The sequence below is a fragment of the Pygoscelis adeliae genome, unplaced genomic scaffold, assembly GCF_000699105.1.
Source record: "Pygoscelis adeliae isolate BGI_AS28 unplaced genomic scaffold, ASM69910v1 Scaffold242, whole genome shotgun sequence".
NCBI classification, from domain to species: domain Eukaryota; kingdom Metazoa; phylum Chordata; class Aves; order Sphenisciformes; family Spheniscidae; genus Pygoscelis; species Pygoscelis adeliae.
The window spans coordinates 1,477,953-1,497,498 of record NW_008824369.1 but is presented as its reverse complement, the minus strand read 5'-3'; the positions used below and the strand labels follow the sequence as shown (position 1 = coordinate 1,497,498).

The 19,546-nt window shown below is 43.8% G+C and overlaps 1 protein-coding gene across 1 annotated transcript in view; it reads right to left on the bottom strand.

Annotated features, from left to right (window-relative positions):
- The window catches only part of FAM20C (family with sequence similarity 20, member C), a 62,253-nt gene that overhangs the window by 39,161 nt on the left and 3,546 nt on the right, over positions 1-19,546 (bottom strand). Inside the window, exon 3 of the mRNA XM_009320056.1 lies at positions 10,762-10,840. Within this exon, the coding sequence (XP_009318331.1) occupies positions 10,762-10,840 (79 nt within the window). The remainder of the gene's footprint in view (positions 1-10,761; positions 10,841-19,546) is intronic.

Sequence of the window (19,546 nt, the reverse complement as noted above, 5' to 3'; positions counted from 1 at the left end):
CTTCCCATGGTGACTTCAGGAGGGACGGGCATTTGGACATGAGCACCGAGGAGCTCTGCTCTCGCTCCATTCTGCCAGATGAACATCCCAGGCTCTTGGCTGCCGGGACACTCATGCCCATCTGCTTGCATGGCACGGTGCCTGCTCACAAGTTGTCAGACAATTTCACGGGTGCCAAAAGAGCCTCGATTTGAATAGGTGGCCTGGATATGCTGCAAAACCCATCTCTTCTGCATGGCCTCGCTGACTGCTAACAGAGCAGGACCCGGCTGTGCTCACACTGCCCAGAGCCACAGACTCGCTCCGGATTGGCAGTGCCCCGCAGTACCGCAGCACGAAAGTGGAGGCTTCGCCGCTGCTTCAGGTGAAGCATTAGTGCCCTGAGTGCTACAGAAGCACATAAAAAGCAGCTTCTGTACCAAAATACCCAGTGCATGCCAAGATAACTTCAAGGCACCATGATACAATCAGCAGGACAAAAGCCCAACTCTCCAAAGCAAAGGCACGGGAGGAACAGAAACCCCCGCGGCTCACCAGGGACAGCGACAAATAGGTCAGGCAGAGCAAAAAAGGGCATGTTTCTAAATTCCCGGTTACCCAGCTCTTGTACCCAGGGTTAGGAGACTGCAAAAAAAGATGGTTTCAACTTGGAGCTGGCTCTGGGAATAAGAAAATTAGGCAGGCAATGGTGAAAGCAGGCTCTGCCCTCCTTGGGCACCCTGTTTTGCTGGTGTCGGAGCCCTGAAATGTCAGGCTGGCTGCTGCTGTGGATGGGAGGAAACACGGAGGCTCACGGTGGCACTGGGTCCATGCCGAAGGGGACAGCTGCTGCCCCCACCTTGCCCAGGGCTGGCACAAGCCCTCCTCATTGCACCCCATCCTTCTCAATCTTATAGAGAAAAACAGGATTTTGCTTTAAGCTGTCTCTGCCATTGTCAGCCCCAGGAGACAGAGCTGGTGTTTGAATCACAGCATCGCTCTCCCCTCCTCCTGGCTGAGGCTCACTCAGGGCCCTGACACAAAACCTGGGCTTGCAACATGAAAGGCTGAAAATCCTCTGGGTTTTAGGCCCTGGGAATCAGATTTTCTGCTTAATAAACCCCTAAAGAATCAGATGCAAAAGAGGTTTCTTTGAAAATTTTGGCGGGATTATTACATTGTGGCGATTCAAACAGGCACAAAATACAGGGAAACAAATACGCCCGGTCGAAATTCTCTTCTTTATATCATGAGGTAGAATCAAACAAAATACAAGTCATTCATACTGAAAACTAAAGAAAATAATCATAATCATTGCTAGATTTACCCATAAATGTACAAATTAATTTAACATCTTCATTTCTCTTGCTGCTTCATGCCAGCTTATCAAAGCAGTTCAAAATCCATATACAGACTGTGTGTATCTGCAGTCTACGTGCAATATTCCTGCTAACTATTACAGGTCTCCATGCATGGCCATGGTGTTATATCTCCTTCGGCTGGGTGACCACCCCTGCATGAAGAATTTGGACCACCGATTAGCAAGGTTTACAAAAGGGGCTTGAAGTCCTAACAGGATCAGTTGGATGCTGCCGCTGAGAACAGTATCTGGCTTACATGCTGTCTTGGGGTATTTTATTATCCGTAGCACATAATCCAGCACTTTAAACTGCTTCTATTTACAACAGTTTTGCTGTGTCCCCCCTACTCTCCAGCTCCCACACATTTGCAGACACTATTTACTCTGGGTTTCTGGTACTTCTTCACATGCAAATGAGTCTTTCAGGCTTTCTCACTTTTATTTACCCACATACAGAACCTTACAGCAGGGTGGAAAATTGTAAGTTAACAAGAAGAGTACTAACACTATTGAACCAGACACTGAAAATGAAAAAAAAAAAAGTCAGAAATGTCCAGCGTGTCCTAAAGTTGTGTTATTAACAGCTCTTATGACTATTTTAAACACACTTTTTTTGTTTGTTTACAGCAGTGAGTCACCAACAGCACTGCACCAAGAGTGTAATTTGGATGTGCGCTGTGCGCTCTCCCCTAAGTGTCTCAGTTTTGCCAAAACCTTCCTGTCCTGACCTGCAAGATACTGTTACTTCGGTTGTGGGTCCCTCCAGAATGCCACCCAGTTTTTGCATCGTCACTGACCACAGGACCGTGTCGCCTGAACCGGTGACCTCCGACAAAGTTGGATGCGGGTCCTCAGCCACTAGACACACTGTTTCATCAGACCCATTTCACTGCTGCTTATCTCCTGCCCCTTCCGATAGCCAGCAGCCCTAACTCAAGAAACCTGTAGAAATGTTGAGGGCTTTAACAAGCCCTAACAAGTTAGAAGAGCAAACAAACTTCAAACAAATCTTGGCTCGAGTGGCCAAATCCCCACCCGCATCCTCCAAAGCAATGGGGATCCCCAGAGCTATCCCTGTGTGAGATAAGGACCGGGGCAGAGAGGGACCAATTTAACTCCATAAAATATAAAAAAAACCCTCCTCCCAAGGGGGGGGAGATGAGCACGGTGCAACTCATCTCCAGGATAAAGCTGTGCGTGCTGCTCCAGAGAGAAAACAGCTTCAGCCTCTAGTCTATGCCACAAGTCTTGCACAAATCATTTTCTCTCCCTGAATTTCAGTCTCTTGAGCCTAGTTTAAGGATCATAAATTGTAGAGAAATGGAGACAAATTCCCATGAAATATTTCAGGGTAGCGGTATCTGCATATCCCACTGAAAACATTTTGGACACATTTTTTTGCTTAGATTTACTAAGGACATCTTACCTCACTGCTGCACCAACGAGTCCCCCATGTGCCAAGCCCTGTTACTTAGCAGTAAATTACAGGTTATGCCTTTCATACCAGCTCTTCCCTCGATAAGGTTTGCTGCTTTTCTGCACTGTCGATACAGGGTAAGAAATAAGAAACTGAGGAACTGAAAGTGGGTCTCTGATTAAAAGACAAAGCCACAGGACTGCATTTCTTGGTATGTAGAAAATTAAAATGAAGAAGTAGCTCAATTAAAATCAGACACTGAAGATGCTTCTTTCCTAATACACTATGGTAACATGTACCAAAAAAAAAGTTGGCTGCTGCAATAACTGGCTTTTGAAGAAAAAATAAACACCAGCAAGTCTTTGTTCCCGAAGACTAATTAGCAAGGTTCTATAAGCACTTAGATAGAAGGCGGCTAATCAAGCAGAGACACTTCACTACTGTAAAATATGACTGCCCACTCAGCTCTCCCTTGAAATGGCGATAAGGGGCAGGTACAGTCAGTACCTGTGGCCATTTGTGTCTGTGTAACACAAGAACAAAAATAGATATTGAGCATCGTGCTATCATCTGCCAGTGAAACCCCAACAAATGAGCGGAAGAAAAATGCAAGGCTTGAATTATTCGTGCAAAAAGCCCCAGGCACAGAGACCGTGGGGCTGATGTTTCTGTGAGCTGCGGAGTGAAGTCTTCTCCTACCAGGAGCTGGAGATGCCATGGGGAAGTTGGGGAGAGGGATTTTGGGGAGAATTCACCGGTTGCGGTGGATGGCATCTTCCCAGTGCCAGGAACTGGGACAGGATGGTGCTGAACCCCTTGGACGTGGCGATATCCAGCAAAACAGCCCTGGTTTGCTGGAGGAAGGTCTGCTCCCTCTCACCACTGGGACTCATATTGTCCTGTCCTGGCTCAGAGCAACTACTGCCCGGCTCCAGGAGGGGATAACCCAGGGCAGCTCAGCTTGGGGCAGCACAACGGAGCTGGTGCAGAAAGACAGCCCTTCCTGGCTGCCAGCATGGTGAAATGCTGCTGTCACAGATCCCTGCAGATCCTAATCTACATGGACAATCTTTGAGCTACCTGGACTTTGCAGACTTTGACTCTGGGGTCATTTCATAACATGCTTGCAGAATTTGAGAACAAATTTCTCCTGGGCTGGATGGGATTGATCAATATTTCAGCCAGCAGTTGCTGAGCTGTGGCAAGGGGAAATGCAGTGCACAGTGACAGACAGAAGACTGGATTTCATTGCTGTCCAGGGCCATCAGTCAGCCTCAGTCCTGATCCAGCTCCCCTTGAAGTCACCGCAAATTTTCCAATCTGCATAAATGAGATTTGGACCAGAGGCACTACTGAGTCCTAAAACACAATTTGCATTGAAATACTGAAGAAGTCTGATCTGATGAACAGGATTAGTTATAAAAAACAGTTCATGCATAATATACTGTCTTTGTTTCAGCTGGGGTAAAGTTAATTTTCTTCCTAGTAGCTGGTACAGTGCTGTGTTTTGGATTTAGTATGAGAATAATGTTGATAACACACCGATGTTTTAGTTGTTGCTAAGCAGTGCTTACACTAGTCAAGGACTTTTCAGCTTCTCATGCCCTGCCAGCGAGAAGCTGGGAGGGGGCACAGCCAGGACAGCTGACCCCAACTGGCCAAAGGGACATTCCATACCATGGGACATCATGCTCAGTGCATAAACTGGGGGGAGTTGGCCGAGGGGCAGTGACCACTGCTCAGGAACTGGCTGGATATCAGTTGGCAGGTGGTGAGCAATTGCATTGGGCATCACTTATTTTGTATATTCTTTTATCATTATTATTATTATTATTATTATCTTCCCTTCCTTTTCTGTCCTATTAAACTGTCTTTATCTCAACCCACAAATTTTACCTTTTTTTCCCCGATTCTCTCCCCCATCCCACTGGGGTGGGGCGAGTGAGCGAACGGCTGTGTGGTGTTTAGCTGCCTGCCGGGTTAAACCATAATGTATACCAAAAGTTAAAGAACTAAAATACTACACAGCAACCTCTACTGTCCTTATTTAGGACCACATTCAGATCTCATGTACTTTAAATATCAAGTGACGTCATTCATTTACTCCAGATTTATTCCTGATGTAAGTACAATCAAATCTGCCTGCCAGTCTCACTCAGGTAAACATTTCAGCAGGGATTTGGTAGGATTTGAATGCCCTTAAAAAGCCCAAAATCACATGGATGAGGTCTGCAGAATATCTGATAACTGATTATTACTTCCAGCAGCAAAGAAAGCATTTCTTCTTCATGATGTAACAAGACAGCACTCCTTGCAATTTTAAAATACACCTATATAAACCAAATACTGGGATTACTAGCTTCAACCTTTCTGACCAGTTTATTCAGCCTTAGGTCTCCAGTAACACACCTTGCACAGAACCAGCATTCTCCAGTGACCGGTACAGTAACACAGCTTAAGCCGAGTGACAAAACATAGCAGCTGGGTTTGTACTTTGACCAGCGATTGCTCAGTCGGGTTTCGTGCAGCACATTCCAGTGTGCCGAAGTGTTAATCCTGGAAGGCTTCTAGTATAGCAGCTACTGTATGCATATCTCACTTCTCTAGCTGCTCAGAGAAAACATTGCAATTTGATTTAATTGCTATGTTGACTTATAACAGTATGTTTATACTGGATGCCTGCCAGCTGAAATGCAACAGGTTTGCAAAATGTATTTCCTCAGAACAGCATGATACGCAATGTAATAAGGAAAGCAATCTTCCAGTGGCCCCAATTCTGAAGTTCATTTCAACTCCTCTGACTTGGAAGCAATGCTACCAATTCCGAAGAATTACACCAGCCTAATTGATATGACAATCAGGCCTGGAGGCTGCATTTCGCAGGTACAACAGTCACACTGCAGCTTCGGAAAGGGAATATTACTGTAGGAAATGAAAACGATTAACAGCTTTTTGTATTATGGGGATTGTTTGGTCTATTTAATATCCCTAACAAAAGATGCATTATTTGTTGAGCAATCCTAAAAGGAAATCAAAGAGAAACTTCAAGTACGTTGCTAATCCTTTGTCGCTATAAGTATGACATTTAAAGGCCACTAAAAAGCTGTGCTTTGGCAATCGAAACAAAAATATTATCTTCCCCATGACCTTGGCTGCTAGATTTCAGCCCAGCTAGCAGCGCCTATGTCTTTGAGCCAAAAGATATGCTATAGGAATGTTACAGAAGCTGAAAGGTGAGCGTGCTTGTTTTATTTCTGCAGAGCACTATCTTTGCACTAGACCATGACTACCAGCTTATTTTGTGGCTGGCACTGGGATGGGTCGTTTCTCTGAGGGCTGCAGGAGCCAGGAGATGCTCCCAGTGGGTAGCATTATTTCTACAGCAGTGAGTTTCAGGAGGGATAGCAGGGCAAAAGGTACAAACAACGTGGTCAGGAGTGTTTGATCAGTTAATGAACAGGATTTCATGAGACAATTGCCTGCAATTCAAGGAGACTGGATTTCGTGACCCCAAAAGTCTCTTCTGGCCTGATATCACCCTGATGCTGATTGGTTCTACTTTAATAAAGACTTTAACCGCAAACTTCAGCTACTGAAAGAAACAGGCATGTGGCTGTTACCAACCCTGTACTGTGACTTGTAAAAACAGAAGAAAAGAAAAAAGATGTTAAAAATATCAAGCAAAATCTAAAGATGGAACAGAACGGGCTTCTATCCGTTTCAGTCAAAAGTGAGTTCACTAGATACAGTAGTATTTCTTTGAATGGAACAAATAAACCTCAAAGATTTTATAACGAATACCCTTACTACACATTTCTACAAAGCAGTCTATAAAACTGGGAATGAGAGATGTCATTCTTAAACACATGCCACAGGACACGTTTCTCACAACTCCAATTACAAGGTCTCATTTTCTATTTAATCTTATTTGGCTTTTCCATAAGGAACTGTAAAAACCTCTCTCAAAATCCTGGCACCAGCGTATGCAATAGGAATCCTAACACTGACTCTGCTGGAGCAGAATCTCCCCCTTCAAGAATAAAGCCTTGGGAGGAAAAAAATAGTGTGTTGGTTTTGTTGCTGAGCCAGCTATTTAACTCTACCAGCTAGCAGAAACAAAGGGAAACCAAATAAAACTATAAAGCGCATGTTCCTTTTGGACAAATAAGCCAAAACCCTTTGAAATTTATGGCTCTACACCATCCCTACCTGACAAGTCATGCAGAAAGCTGCAGCTGCAGATATCAGCGATCACGTAAATAAATTTTATTATGCTGTACAATACGAGTACAGTTAGACACACTAATCATGGGAGAAGGGGAGGTTGCTATTTTTTTCCTGTCCCATATGGTAATAATTTTGTATGATTGAACTGTTATGAGCTAAATAAAACTACACATTAACGGTAAGATACATTGCAAATACATTAAATCTTCCCTAGAGTTTAGCAAATACTCGCTTTTTCTATGATGCATTTCGAATTAGCAAAGGAATCTACACTGGGCCGTAGGATTTATAAATAGATTTGGCTTCTTCTGCAATACTTTATGGGCAATTATTTCAGAAATGAAGATGCAGAGCCACAAATAAATAAAATAATTGCAGCTGATCAGGCTTTATTTACTGCTATCACATTTCCCTGACTGTTAAGCTTCCCTCCTCTCATTTGCTCCACTAGCCTGAATCAATGACCAGATGAAGAGTTGTCAGTTAATGTCAAACACTGAGCACAAAGGGTGCCAAACACAGATTCTGGTTCCCTATTTCCAAATCCTGCCTGGGCCTTTCTGGAGCTGGCTTGCTCCCTGGATAAATTCAACGTGGAATTGGGAGGCTGGGAAAGGGCAGAGCAAGTCAGATGAGTTCTGCAGGGTTTCAAGCAATTTGCCAGGGCGTACATTTTGCTGTGACTCCCCTGCAGAAGTCACTTCCAAAGGTCTGGAGACCTCCCCTTCCACTAGCAGATGCCTGGCTGTGTCAGGGAAGGGTTCGCATGGCCTCCCCTATCTGCCGCAATCCTGCTCAAACAGGTATTAATTCAGTTTGGAAGATACTGAGTACAGTTATGTATAGCAAAAACAGCCTTCCAGGTAGTTCAAACAAATCAAATCCAGGTAGAGACTGGCCTCACACCTGCGTATTACCCTATATGCACCTCACACCATTCAGCTTTCAGTACTTTGGATCTCAGACAGGGTGGGAAACTCAGGTTTATCAATTTTCCTTGGGATCAGGCCTGAAATCCTACTGATACCAACTCTATTCTCTAAAAAACAGTGGCACAGTTCAGTTTAACACAGAGATGCAACTCATGTTGCCCCCTCCAGCACTGGAGAGATGAACTGAGGTCCCAGTTTTCATTTGCAGCTGGGCACTCAGTGCTGTTTAATGGTTCTGTTACCTGGGATTCATGAAGAAGGTTGCTTGTGTGAAGAGGCTTATCAACTCAGGAGACAGAAAAGCATAATTTCTCCTGCTTTGAAAAGCCATGGAGCTGATAACCCAGTAACAACTGAAACACATAGGATGCACCGCATGGGGATGTCCTCCAAGGGCTTCCTTCAACAAGCTGATATCAGAAGTAGCCAGCAGGATGATGTTTTATTAAAAAAATTAAGCTATTTAGAAAAAAATGTCCTTTACATCACCAGTCCTGATGACCAGAGATGTATGGCCCTGATCTCTATAGCCTCCTGTCCTGGGAAGGCACACCCAGCTTTGTGAAGCCTGGATCAGAAGGGTACCCTGCAGAAAAGAGGGAGCACCAGAAACAGCCTGGAAGGTGTCTAGGGCCTGAAGAAGGTCCTACAAGAAGAAGTCTCATAGCTTAAAGCCTGATTTTTTTTTTTTTTGTAGTTCTAGGCTGCTTATTTCTATATAAAGAAATGATGCTGCAAACCTCTCCAAGAACTTCAACAACAGCCCATAAGCTGGTGAAAGAGGCCAATGGGACCAGATGCCAAAGGAACTAGGAAGATTTACACTAGCTGAGCATCTGGCTCCCTGTTCACTGTTACCAGAATGAAAACAAATGCTTGCAAACATCCTTATTCAAAATCACTAATGTGTTCAGCGATGCTCAGCACAAATGCAGCAGTGTTGCTACTGTAAGGTGTGGTGCCTGGGAACACAGCTGCTGAATGCTCTAATGCTGCTTTTTTCAGTGGTGTATGCAATGCAAAGAGCAGTGAGAAAACAGGGTGTTGCTGCCCTTCAAATCAAGCAAAGGGAATGATTAAGACATCATCACTTTCTGTTATTGTTCTAGTGGATGGTAGTAATTGCTTCTACACGGGAACGTGGCTATACCTCTATTGTCATCCATCATCTTGCCAAGGCTGTGTATAGTACAGTAGAAATGGTGAACTTTTGATTTGACCTCATTAGCATTCCCAGAATTACAATGTCATACCAATGATAAAGATTGAGATTATCTGCATCTCAGCAAATGGAGAAGAAACAAACCAGACACTATGTAAAGAGCCAACAGCACAACCACAATTCTGCCAAACACTTAAAGGCTGCTCGAACCCGCCTGGTTCTTGATTTTGCATGTGGGACAGGACGAAATTAAGAATTGTGCCTATATGCATCAAACTTAAAGATGTAGAGGGATGGACCCATGCATTGATGATCTGAGGATCTGAGGATTCAGGGAGGGGGCAGAGAGGAAGGGAAGATGTTGGAGTAGATGCTTTCTGATACCACCTTCCCTCTGACTTGTCAGTATTATCTGTGCTTCCTCTGACCTCTCCCAGGCAACCAGTGATCCACTAGAAACATGGAGAAATTTGTGTGCCATTTGGGAAATAACACAGAGGCAACAGGCCTTTGCACAAATGCCATGTGCTGCTTGGAAGTTCATAGGATTTCCTTGTGATTCCCAGCATAAATGCACATAAGGAGGGTTCCTGTTCAAATGTGAGTTGAAGGAAACTGGGACCAATTAATTGGCCCTTCTGGCAGTCAAATAAGATCAAGTCAAATCTGTACTTGTCTGAGGTCAGTCTATACCAAAATCTATAGTGAAACAGGGAATTTCTCAGTCTCCAGCCGGCAGCTTACCCCCTGAGCTGTGCCCCCCGCTATAGCTGTAACACAATGCCAACACATATTCCAAACCACTCATTCTCGGTTACTTCAGTCTTTTATGGACCATCCTAGAGGAAATTAACTGAACTTCCCTACAGTGGGAACAAAAGAAGGAAATGAATTTATTATTCCAGTGGTACCCTTGACACAGATATTGAGTAGCTTCATTAAATGTTTTGCAGTCCCGCGTGTCTTTACTAAATCCTCTACAATAAGCACAGAGTCATTTTCCTTATTACAACACAAACATACAGGTCAGGATTCAGAACTCATTTACATCTGCTTTGTATCTGAATAACTTCCCTCATCTCAATGGGATCGGAGCAGGTGCAAATCAAGGCTGCATCATCCCAGTCCTTCCCTTTCTCTCTAGATTCATTACCTTGCAGTACCACTCTCAGATAAACTCATTTACACAGTCAGCATAGCCACCGCCAAATGACTAATACAACCCTTTAATACAAACAACAATAAATCAACGGATTAAATTATAATTTATCAGACAAATACTATTTAGCTCTTCCCAAAGCTGTTCTGAACCACCTCTCTTGTCTGGCCATATTCCAGAGGAGCACTGACACTAGACAAAGCTCAGAGCTGTGACGTAAGTTTACATAAGAAAGAAATGCTGAAAACATCCTGTATTTATGATGGGAGATTTCACAGAGATCAGAGTGAATAACATTCCTGAGAAGACTGTAATGTATCTGAAGCCTCCTCAGCACCTTTTCCAAAGACCAGTCTAGCAGGGCAAGATTTTAACAGCCCCTGAAGCTCTACATTCAGCAGCAAGTCTAGGGAACCAGACACATTAACCTTGAGAGATACTACAGCAAACTTTTAATGGCTTAGAAAATGGCAACAGGCTATTCTACCACAATTTCACTTTACAACACAGACTTTTTTTACTCACTTCATTGGTTTGAACAATGCTTGTCCATAGTTCTGGAACGTCATGATCAGCTTCAGCTGGGTGCCTCCTGATTTCATCGCTGTGGGAAAAAAACAAAACCGCTTTAAAATGCTACACGTGGATCTACTTACATTCAGCTTCCTTGAAACAAAATCATGTATCTTTTGCTCTGTATTAGATTCAGCACTGCGGTATCTGAGCACCAAGCAGGGTAATCCTAACTGAACAACAGATTATTCAGCGGGTGCAGAGTACAGGGGTCTTTGAGCTGCCGACCAGGACTAAAAATGGATTGTACTCCCTGACATGTCTTTGTCTTCTTCAGTTGGCCACTATGGGCTCCATAAGCACCCTAACTGAACGGCATGTATAGGAACAGACCATTGGAGTCTTGTTTTCTCCATCTTCAATCGCTTTTGGAGTTCCTTTTAACAAGGGACACACATTGGGAAAGGAGATGGGGTGCTTTTGAAGACTGTAGCTGGGATGTACAGTCCAACGCGCAGCAGACATCTCCTTAATTAAAAGTATGAGCAGATACTACAGCAATCTCTTATCTCTGCTGCGATTTTAATAATTGTTGCTGAGCAGTAGAGATATGTAAATTCATCTCCTCTATGCACAGTGGATATGTATCCAAGCCCATCCATTAACTTCAAGGGATCCCAAAGTGGCTCATACACGAGAGCAGAGCTGTGCAGAGTGGGTCTCTGGCTCTGCTGGGAGGGTAGGAGAGGGCACGTGCAGGCGGCAGGGACTGTGGTCCACACTGCACACCGAGGACCTTCTTTGCTCAAACATTAAATGCGCTCACTTCCCAGTTGAGAGCCAATGGGAATTTAAGACTGACATTTATTCATGCCAGTCTGAACAATTTGGACAATATCATGTTAACAGCCAGATAATAGTGTTCCTAAAGTCAGAGCAAATTTTTTTATATATAAAAGAATTCATAAAAATGCATTTTACTTGATGATAAGGTTACCTAAGAAAGATAAATACATACTTTGGCAAACCAGCTGCTTTTTTACCATCTCAATCAAAACTGCTCTGAATAAATGAAATGACCTATACCCTGACTCCTTAATTCACTTGTGTGTTCAGTGAGGCAGGCCATGGCAGTCGTGTCTGTGTGGATGAGTCAGTCCTTTAAAAATGCTTCCTACAAATGATCAGATAATCAATCCCTTTCTTTACAGTTCTGACAAAACCTGTGTCAGCTGGAGAACTACATAAATGTCAAGTTACCTTGCTCTGTAAATTTTGGCTTAGAGCTGCCCTTGTTCCACCTATATAGGTTGTACATTTTTTTTCTCTAACCAATGCCATTAGCTGCACATCCTTTTAATTGCTCATCTCTGTGCCTTATTACTGGTTATCAGCTCTCTTTCAGCACTTGTAATCTATATTTTTGCAACAAAATGCTATGTAAATCTGGTCAGTGTAATTATACTTCCCCTAGAATAAAATCCCTCCTGCCTTGCTGTTTTGCTGACCCCAGCCTTCTCTTGCATTTCCAGTTTATCCCAAAGGAACAAATAAATAATTAGTTAAATAACTTGCACTAAACACGTAAAGCAGAAGCACATGATTTTCACGTATTAAACTCCCTCTCCCGTGCAGAATAGGTCAGTTGGTCTGCACCTGAGGGAAGGAGTAGGAATAGACCTTTTTATACCTACCCTGGAGCCTGAAGGCAATGAGGAGCAGCAATCCTCCAGCCAAAAACCTACATGTGCTGCCCTAGGACCATCACAGCCCAGCTATGCACTCTGGAAACGCTCCTGGTTAGCCTGGACAGCAAACAGGCAGCTGGAGCTGCCCTTGCCTTCTGCCCGCAGGGACCCACGGCCATGCCCAGGACGAGCCCCCAGCACCACCCCTGCCCAGCTGCTGCCGAAGTCGCGGGGTTTGCCGAGCTCTCTAAGGTATAACCTGTATTTGCACCCCTGTTGACATGGGCTATCTCTGTTTAGGTCACTAATATCAGCCTCAGTACCAAAGGGCAGAATTGCCTCCTTTCTGTCAGATATAACTCTCCCCACCTCCACTGACCTCAACTTAGCTGCTTGCAGACTGCTCACACCAACTGAAGACCAAATGTTTTTTCTCTAAAATTGATGTAATTTATGCTTCTTCATTCAATTCTGAGGAGCTCAGGGCTTAGAGATTGGCTCCCTCTCCTCCATGAGACATGTATGTCCAAAATGTATCAAAGATCCTGTAAGCCCATCAGAGAAAAGGGAAGGATAGAGCCTATTTTGAGGTACAGCAGGGAAGCCGAGCAATGCAAAGAAGAAGAAAAAAGGATGTTGTAGCATGCCCTTTTCTAAGCACAAAGTTTCAGATACACTAAGAGGACTGGTTTCTCAGCAAATTGAAGCCACTCGACAGATAATGATTTTGTTAGCAGCCAAACTCCACAATGAGTGCGTCATCACCAAGCAAGGAAATGTATGAAGAAGATTAACAATTCAGAATAATTCTTCCATGAGACACAAAGGCCTGGTTTCCTGTCAGAAGGAATTGAGCTGAAGTAAGACAAAAGCATCTCCCTGCTCTTTTTAGATCCATCATATTGTATTGCCTTAATTGGTTGCAATAGTAGCCTCGACCGAACACAAGTTTTGCTGGCATGTTGTCCCCCCACTGCTGCTAGGAGTAAACTTTGGACCTCCCCAAAACAGAGGATGACATTGGTGGGAACAGTGTCCCATCATGCCTCACGGCAGTATATTGCTGGAAGCCACATGTATCATGGACAACAACCTGTGCCAGACCTCCATGTTGGCTTCCCTCCCCATCATCCAGACTCACGTGCAGATATTCCCACTTTGGCTGCTCGTTCAGGGTCACATATGCGCTGGCCAGGCTGGAGGTGATTCAAAGCCACCCTCCAAGTCCAGACTAGTTAGAGTCTAACATTGTAATCCCTGCAGAGAGGGAAACACCTGAGCTTAGACTGCCCTTCTGAACTCAACAAATCCCTTCATGCACCTCTAAACTAAGCAGACTTGGGAGCAGTCCAGGGTGCCCAAATCTCGGGGGTGGCAATGCCATTATCTGTCGAGTGGCTCCAGATCTCATTAGAGATAATTCACTCAGACCTCTAAGTCAGATTACTTCCCTTGTCCTAACTTAGCGTTACACCTGCCTACTGGCTTCCCTCTCATTTTCTGAGCTGTATTCCTCCAGGAACTCCCTTTCCTGCTCAGACCTCAGTTAAACATGTCCCTCTGGCCATTATGGCCAAACAGAGGGAGCCCCGTCATCTTCCAGGAGCTTATCCCAAATGAACATTTTTTGCTTATCTGGAGATGCCCTTGTCCCTTCACCTACTGCCCATAGGAATGTTTCTGAAGAACTGATAATACCCAGAAGCAGCATATACAATTTTCCAAGAGATTGGAGGATGCTACACCATTGCAGTCTGTCATGTCTACAATTAGCAGGCTTAGCTATTTTTAAGAAGCCCTTGCAACGTAAGGCTGTACTGACTCCACGGGAAACTCTAGTCACACTCTGAATTCACCTTTTTTTTTAAGGTTTCTGAATATACTGTAACATCACAGGTCATGAACAGCTCTGTAAAAGACTTATAAACCTGCTGGCTCCCAGCAGGTACCTCAAATCAAGTCTCATACAGCTCCTGGACGTACTGGCACACTGTTAAAAACAAATCCCAATACAATCATTACTTTTTATCTTCAGGCAACTCAAAGTCTCTCTTTTCCCCCCAAAGCAGAAGGAAATGGAAAGCAGTATTAACCTTTCCTGTTAACCCAGTGCAAGGGCTTTCGGGTGTAAACAGAAATCTTCCTAATTTTAGGAGGCTTTGCAAAAAATTCCCTGAGATATCTTTTTGCTTGAGCGTCTGTTGGATTAGAGTCTTGTCCAAAGACCAGTGAAATTGGTGAGACTCCTTCTGTTTTCTCTGATAGAGTTTGGATCAAACCTCCAAAAATCCCCACTCGATTTACATCTATGAGCAGGTTGTCACGGCCACATGCCATGTCTGCTACCTCCCCACCTTGTCCCCTCACCAATACAAGAGCTGAATTCCCTTCCTGATCCACAGACACCATCCACTATAAAAGATGCACTACCTATCATCTCTCAATCATCTTTTTATAACCGTATGCTACAGGGTTTCTGGCTAGCATCTGGTACTAAACTCCTAGTAGAGACACAATGTTGCCCAAAGGGATTTGACCCAAAAAGGATTTGGAATTTGAATTGGTCTGGCTTTCCAGCTCCTCTGTTTTGCTGCATGATAGCCCTCATCCTACTGGCCTGTCTAGACCGTATGGTCTTCTGATGGAAAGCAAGAGTCCCAACAGGACCTCTGAACCTGGCTTTTGGTCAGAATCTAACAAACATTTTAAAATGTATTTAATTATGCAATGCTAATGCCTGAGAAGTGAGATCCAGTCAAAGCCTGGGATGCAGTTAACATCTGAAATAGGACGTTCAGATCCATTTTGGATTCCTATTTATAGATCAAGCTTAAATCTAACATAAACATGTTGATTGGCTTTAACAAGTAATACACTGCCCCAGGCTAGAGACATGGCCCTGTACAAGCTATAAAGAACATATTTCAAAACAAATTCAAGCCCTCATCATCTCTTAATTTGTTCTTGTTCAGCCAATTCTGCTAACTTGTTTTTAAAGGCCTTTCTTGGTTTAGTCAAGAGAGTAAAATACTTCTGGAGGGGAAGAGATCTGTGAAATCATTCAGAGGCTTTGTTGTACATTTTAAGTCCCCTCCTTTCATCTGGAACTGTACATTAAATCAATCTGTTGACTCTTGGCAGATTCATTGTTTTCTTACACAGTAAATCAATGGTGCTACATTCCATTATGTTTTTTATACATTCTCAACAGAACTTTTTCCCTTCCTTCGGATGAGATTTTCATAATTTCCTTTAGCACCTGAATTTAGGTTCAATATTTAGCATCCTGTCTTTTCCTTTTTTTTTTCCCCTGACTTGAAGCAGAGTCCACCTTAGTTAATTGCAGCATTTATTCACTGCGTGAGTAATCTTGCGTGCTTGCTTTCTAATTACTGCCTGTACAAATCGAAGGCATCGCAGGTTCAGAAATTAACTCAGTCAGGTAATGTTTCCAAACCTTTCCCACCATAGAATTTAAAGAATCAAAAAATAAAACCCAGCTAAACACAGGAATTACAAAAGCCTATTCTGCTCGCAGGCGATCCCACAGCACAGCTCCTCTGGACAGCAATGCAAGCAAGATCAAGACCACACTGCCTCTACAATGCACCATGCCATATTTGTTGTTAAACTGCTGACAGTGCTGCCACAATTATGCACAGACGTCTTGTAAATATGCAAGAAAATAGCTAACTATGGTTATTTATGCATGCAATAAACAGTTATGAAAGGGAAAGGAAATGTGCAATTGCCTGTGCATGTGCTGCTTCTGAAAACTGGGTTTCAGTGCTCAGTGGAAAAACAATTCTCTCTAGGCTCCTATTTATGGCAAGAGGAAATTTTCAGTGAATTAAATCAAATTAAGAGCTATCCCTTTATGCTGAACAAAATGAATAGGAAATATATATATTGGTGCAAGGCACAGAATACCTCCTCAGCTTGAAAGCTCTGGGTAACCCTGTCCTTTCCAAGGCCAGCTCTAGGTGTCACTGCGGGAGCTGAATGTGATGCTCCTACCCATCCATGGATTTGTTCCATTTAAACTTTAACATCAAGAAAATGTCACCTTGGTGCTCCCTGCTCTTGGGAATTGCTTCTGTCACCATTTTCATTTTAAAATAACACTGCACCTTACAGAGTCGTGTGAGCGGTTCGGGTACATGGCGCAGGATCAATCTGGTCACCGCTCTGCTCCATAAATGATGCAAGCTGAGCATAGAAATTACAGTGTGGCTAAGAAAGTTGTTTAGCTGCAGTTTGGATCTAATTACTGTAGGTATCAAGAACCCTCACAGCGAATCACCTAATTCTATTAAAGCCAAAGCAAATCTGAATACTGGGAAGAAACTGGATAAAGCAGTATCCCATTTCATCTAATGCATGTAAGCTTGTGTATTTAACTGTCCCGCTTGCAAAAAGAAGCCTGAAGATTGGGCATTATGAAGATTTCCAATTATTTTATACTTCTAACCTGGCATCTTTGCAGCTGCCTTAAAAAAGAAAACAAAAAGCAAAAGAACAAAAATTGACCATAAGGAAAAAACCAGACAAATTAGAAAATATGCAGGAATATGCAAAAGAAAGTAACAGCCCTATGAATGTCCTTTGGTCAAATATATCACTCTATTAATCAGCTTACATGCTTTTGAATCCCTGCTGCTGCTCTGCAGTAAAGCTGAAAACTGGCAGGTATTATTTTAAAACATATATTTTTAAACGCCCAAAGAATTTGCAACATAAAGTAAGAGATGCTGCACCATGTAAAAAAATATAATTCTATTAACAATATGCTCTTTCTTGCTTTGTAACCTGACTGAAAGCTCCTGAAACCCTACAGAGGCAGGCAGTGGATGCTACCAGCAAAACTCAGATCCTGGCATCTTTATATTGGCAGAAGTCCCATTCCATTTCCATAGGCTTGATTTTAGACTGGGATTTATGTGTAGGAATCATTCCCTGTCAGTTCCCACCGCAACTGATACCAATACCAAACATACCTCATGTTTTAGTTTATGGAAATTATACTGAATCACTGATAGAAACCATGGCTCTATGTTTTTGTTAGGGGCACAAGAGGCTCCACCGTGCTCTGAAGAGCCTTGTTCAAACATTAACAGAGAGACAATCCCATAGGAAATCGCTAATAACGATCATAAATCTTCCTCTGTGGGCCCACGGCCCTTTCCCCCCGTTGATCTGAAAGCTCTATCAAAACCATAATTAATGGAAACCTCACGACATATCTAAATGACATATTAGGTGAAATCATGGCCCCAGGGAAGTAAATGGAAAAACTTCCACTTACGTCACCGGGGTCAGGATTTCACTCCTATTTTTTATGATAAGCATTTTGCTGCTAAGTTAACTGAAGCATAGAGAGGTGAAGCAACATACCCAGAAGCACAAGTGAAGATCAAGCCCAGAAGAGCAAGTGAAGAGTGAGTACTAAACAATTATTTCTCATTCCTACCTCCCTTTTTCTCCCACCAGCTTCTACGTCCCTACATCAACCTTAACCATCCCACTGCTCTGCAGAAGTGACAGACTTCATGGCTCGCATGCTGCTGAGTTTGCTGCAAACACTGCTCTCCTCCTGCATAGACAACACGGCTGAGCTCTAAAGTGTTGAAGAGGTAATGTCGTGGTTTAACCCCAGTCAGCAACCAAGCCCCACACAGCCGCTCGCTCACCCTTCCCTCCTGGTGGGGGGATGGCGGAGAAAATTGGAAGAGCAAAAGTAAGAAAACTCATGGGTTGAGATAAGAACAGTTTAATACTTTAACAGTTTAATAATTGAAATATAATAATAATAATAATAATAATAGTAATGAAAAGTAAAACAACAAAAGAGAGAGAAAGGAACAAAACCCAGGAAAAACAAGTGATGCAACCGCTCACCACCGGCTGACTGACTGACGTCCAGCCAGTCCCCAAGCAGCAATCACCGCCCCCGGCCAACTCCCCCCAGTTTATGTACTGAGCATGACGTCCCATGGTATGGAATGTCCCTTTGGCCGGTTTGGGTCAGCTGTCCTGGCTGTGCCCCCTCCCAGCTTCTTGTGCATCTCCTTACTTGCAGAGTATGGGAAGCTGAAAAGTCCTTGACTTAGTATAAGCACTGCTTAGCAACAGCTAAAACATCAGTGTGTTATCGCATTATTCTCATGCTAAATCCAAAACACAGCACTGTACCAGCTACTAGGAAGAAAATTAACTTTATCCCAGCCGAAACCAGGACAGGTAAATAGAGATCAATACACTTAGCAGCCATGCAGTACAAAACACCCCTACGGCCAATGTATTTTGTGTAAACCTCAGTAGATGAGCCAGGAGATGGTTTGGTTGAGCATCACCTCCGCACAGAGCTGGGGACAGCCTGATCACTGCCTGCGGCACTGCTGCTCTCTGCAGGGGACAGGGAAGGGCACAGCCTGCATCTTTTCCTCCTCGATGGATGTGCTCAAAGAGCAACGTTAACACATGTTATAAAGTGCTGGCTCAATCCCCATTCGCGCGTGTCACTGATATTCCAGAAATTGATTGGTATTGAGGGGAAAGGTCAGGAAAGGTGAGGGCTACGTCAAGGAGAAAATCACCCAGGCCATGTCCGTACAGTGCCCTCGTTACCCTCCAGCGCAGACCAGAGGAGCATGGGCAGAGTCTGCTGCTACCTGCAGTGTCACATCTGAGCTAGAGAAGGGAAAATACATAGCTTAATTGTCAAACCTAAGCTCCTTAATGAATCACTCTGATCCAGAGTTTTGGGGACAGAAAACCCGTCACAGGTTAATAAACGAGCCTGCGTTTGTCATCTTTTATGAGCTAGGTGTCCACTGGACCCCTGAATCCAACATGTGGGATGGCACCTGGGTACCGCAAACTGCTTTATCCAAAATCCTGCCGCAGCAGAGCTCAGAGCAGTGCTGTGTGCTGAGTACAGCCGGCGGGCAGCTTGATTCATGGAGGCAAAGCTCTCCTGTGGCATCCTGTGTTTTACACCTACTCCATCCGGATCAGCTAAATCAGCCCACTCTTGATGACTGAGGATCTCCCTTATTCCTGCTCAGCAGCCGCTGTGATTCACATGATGGAAAATGTAAACCTTGGGG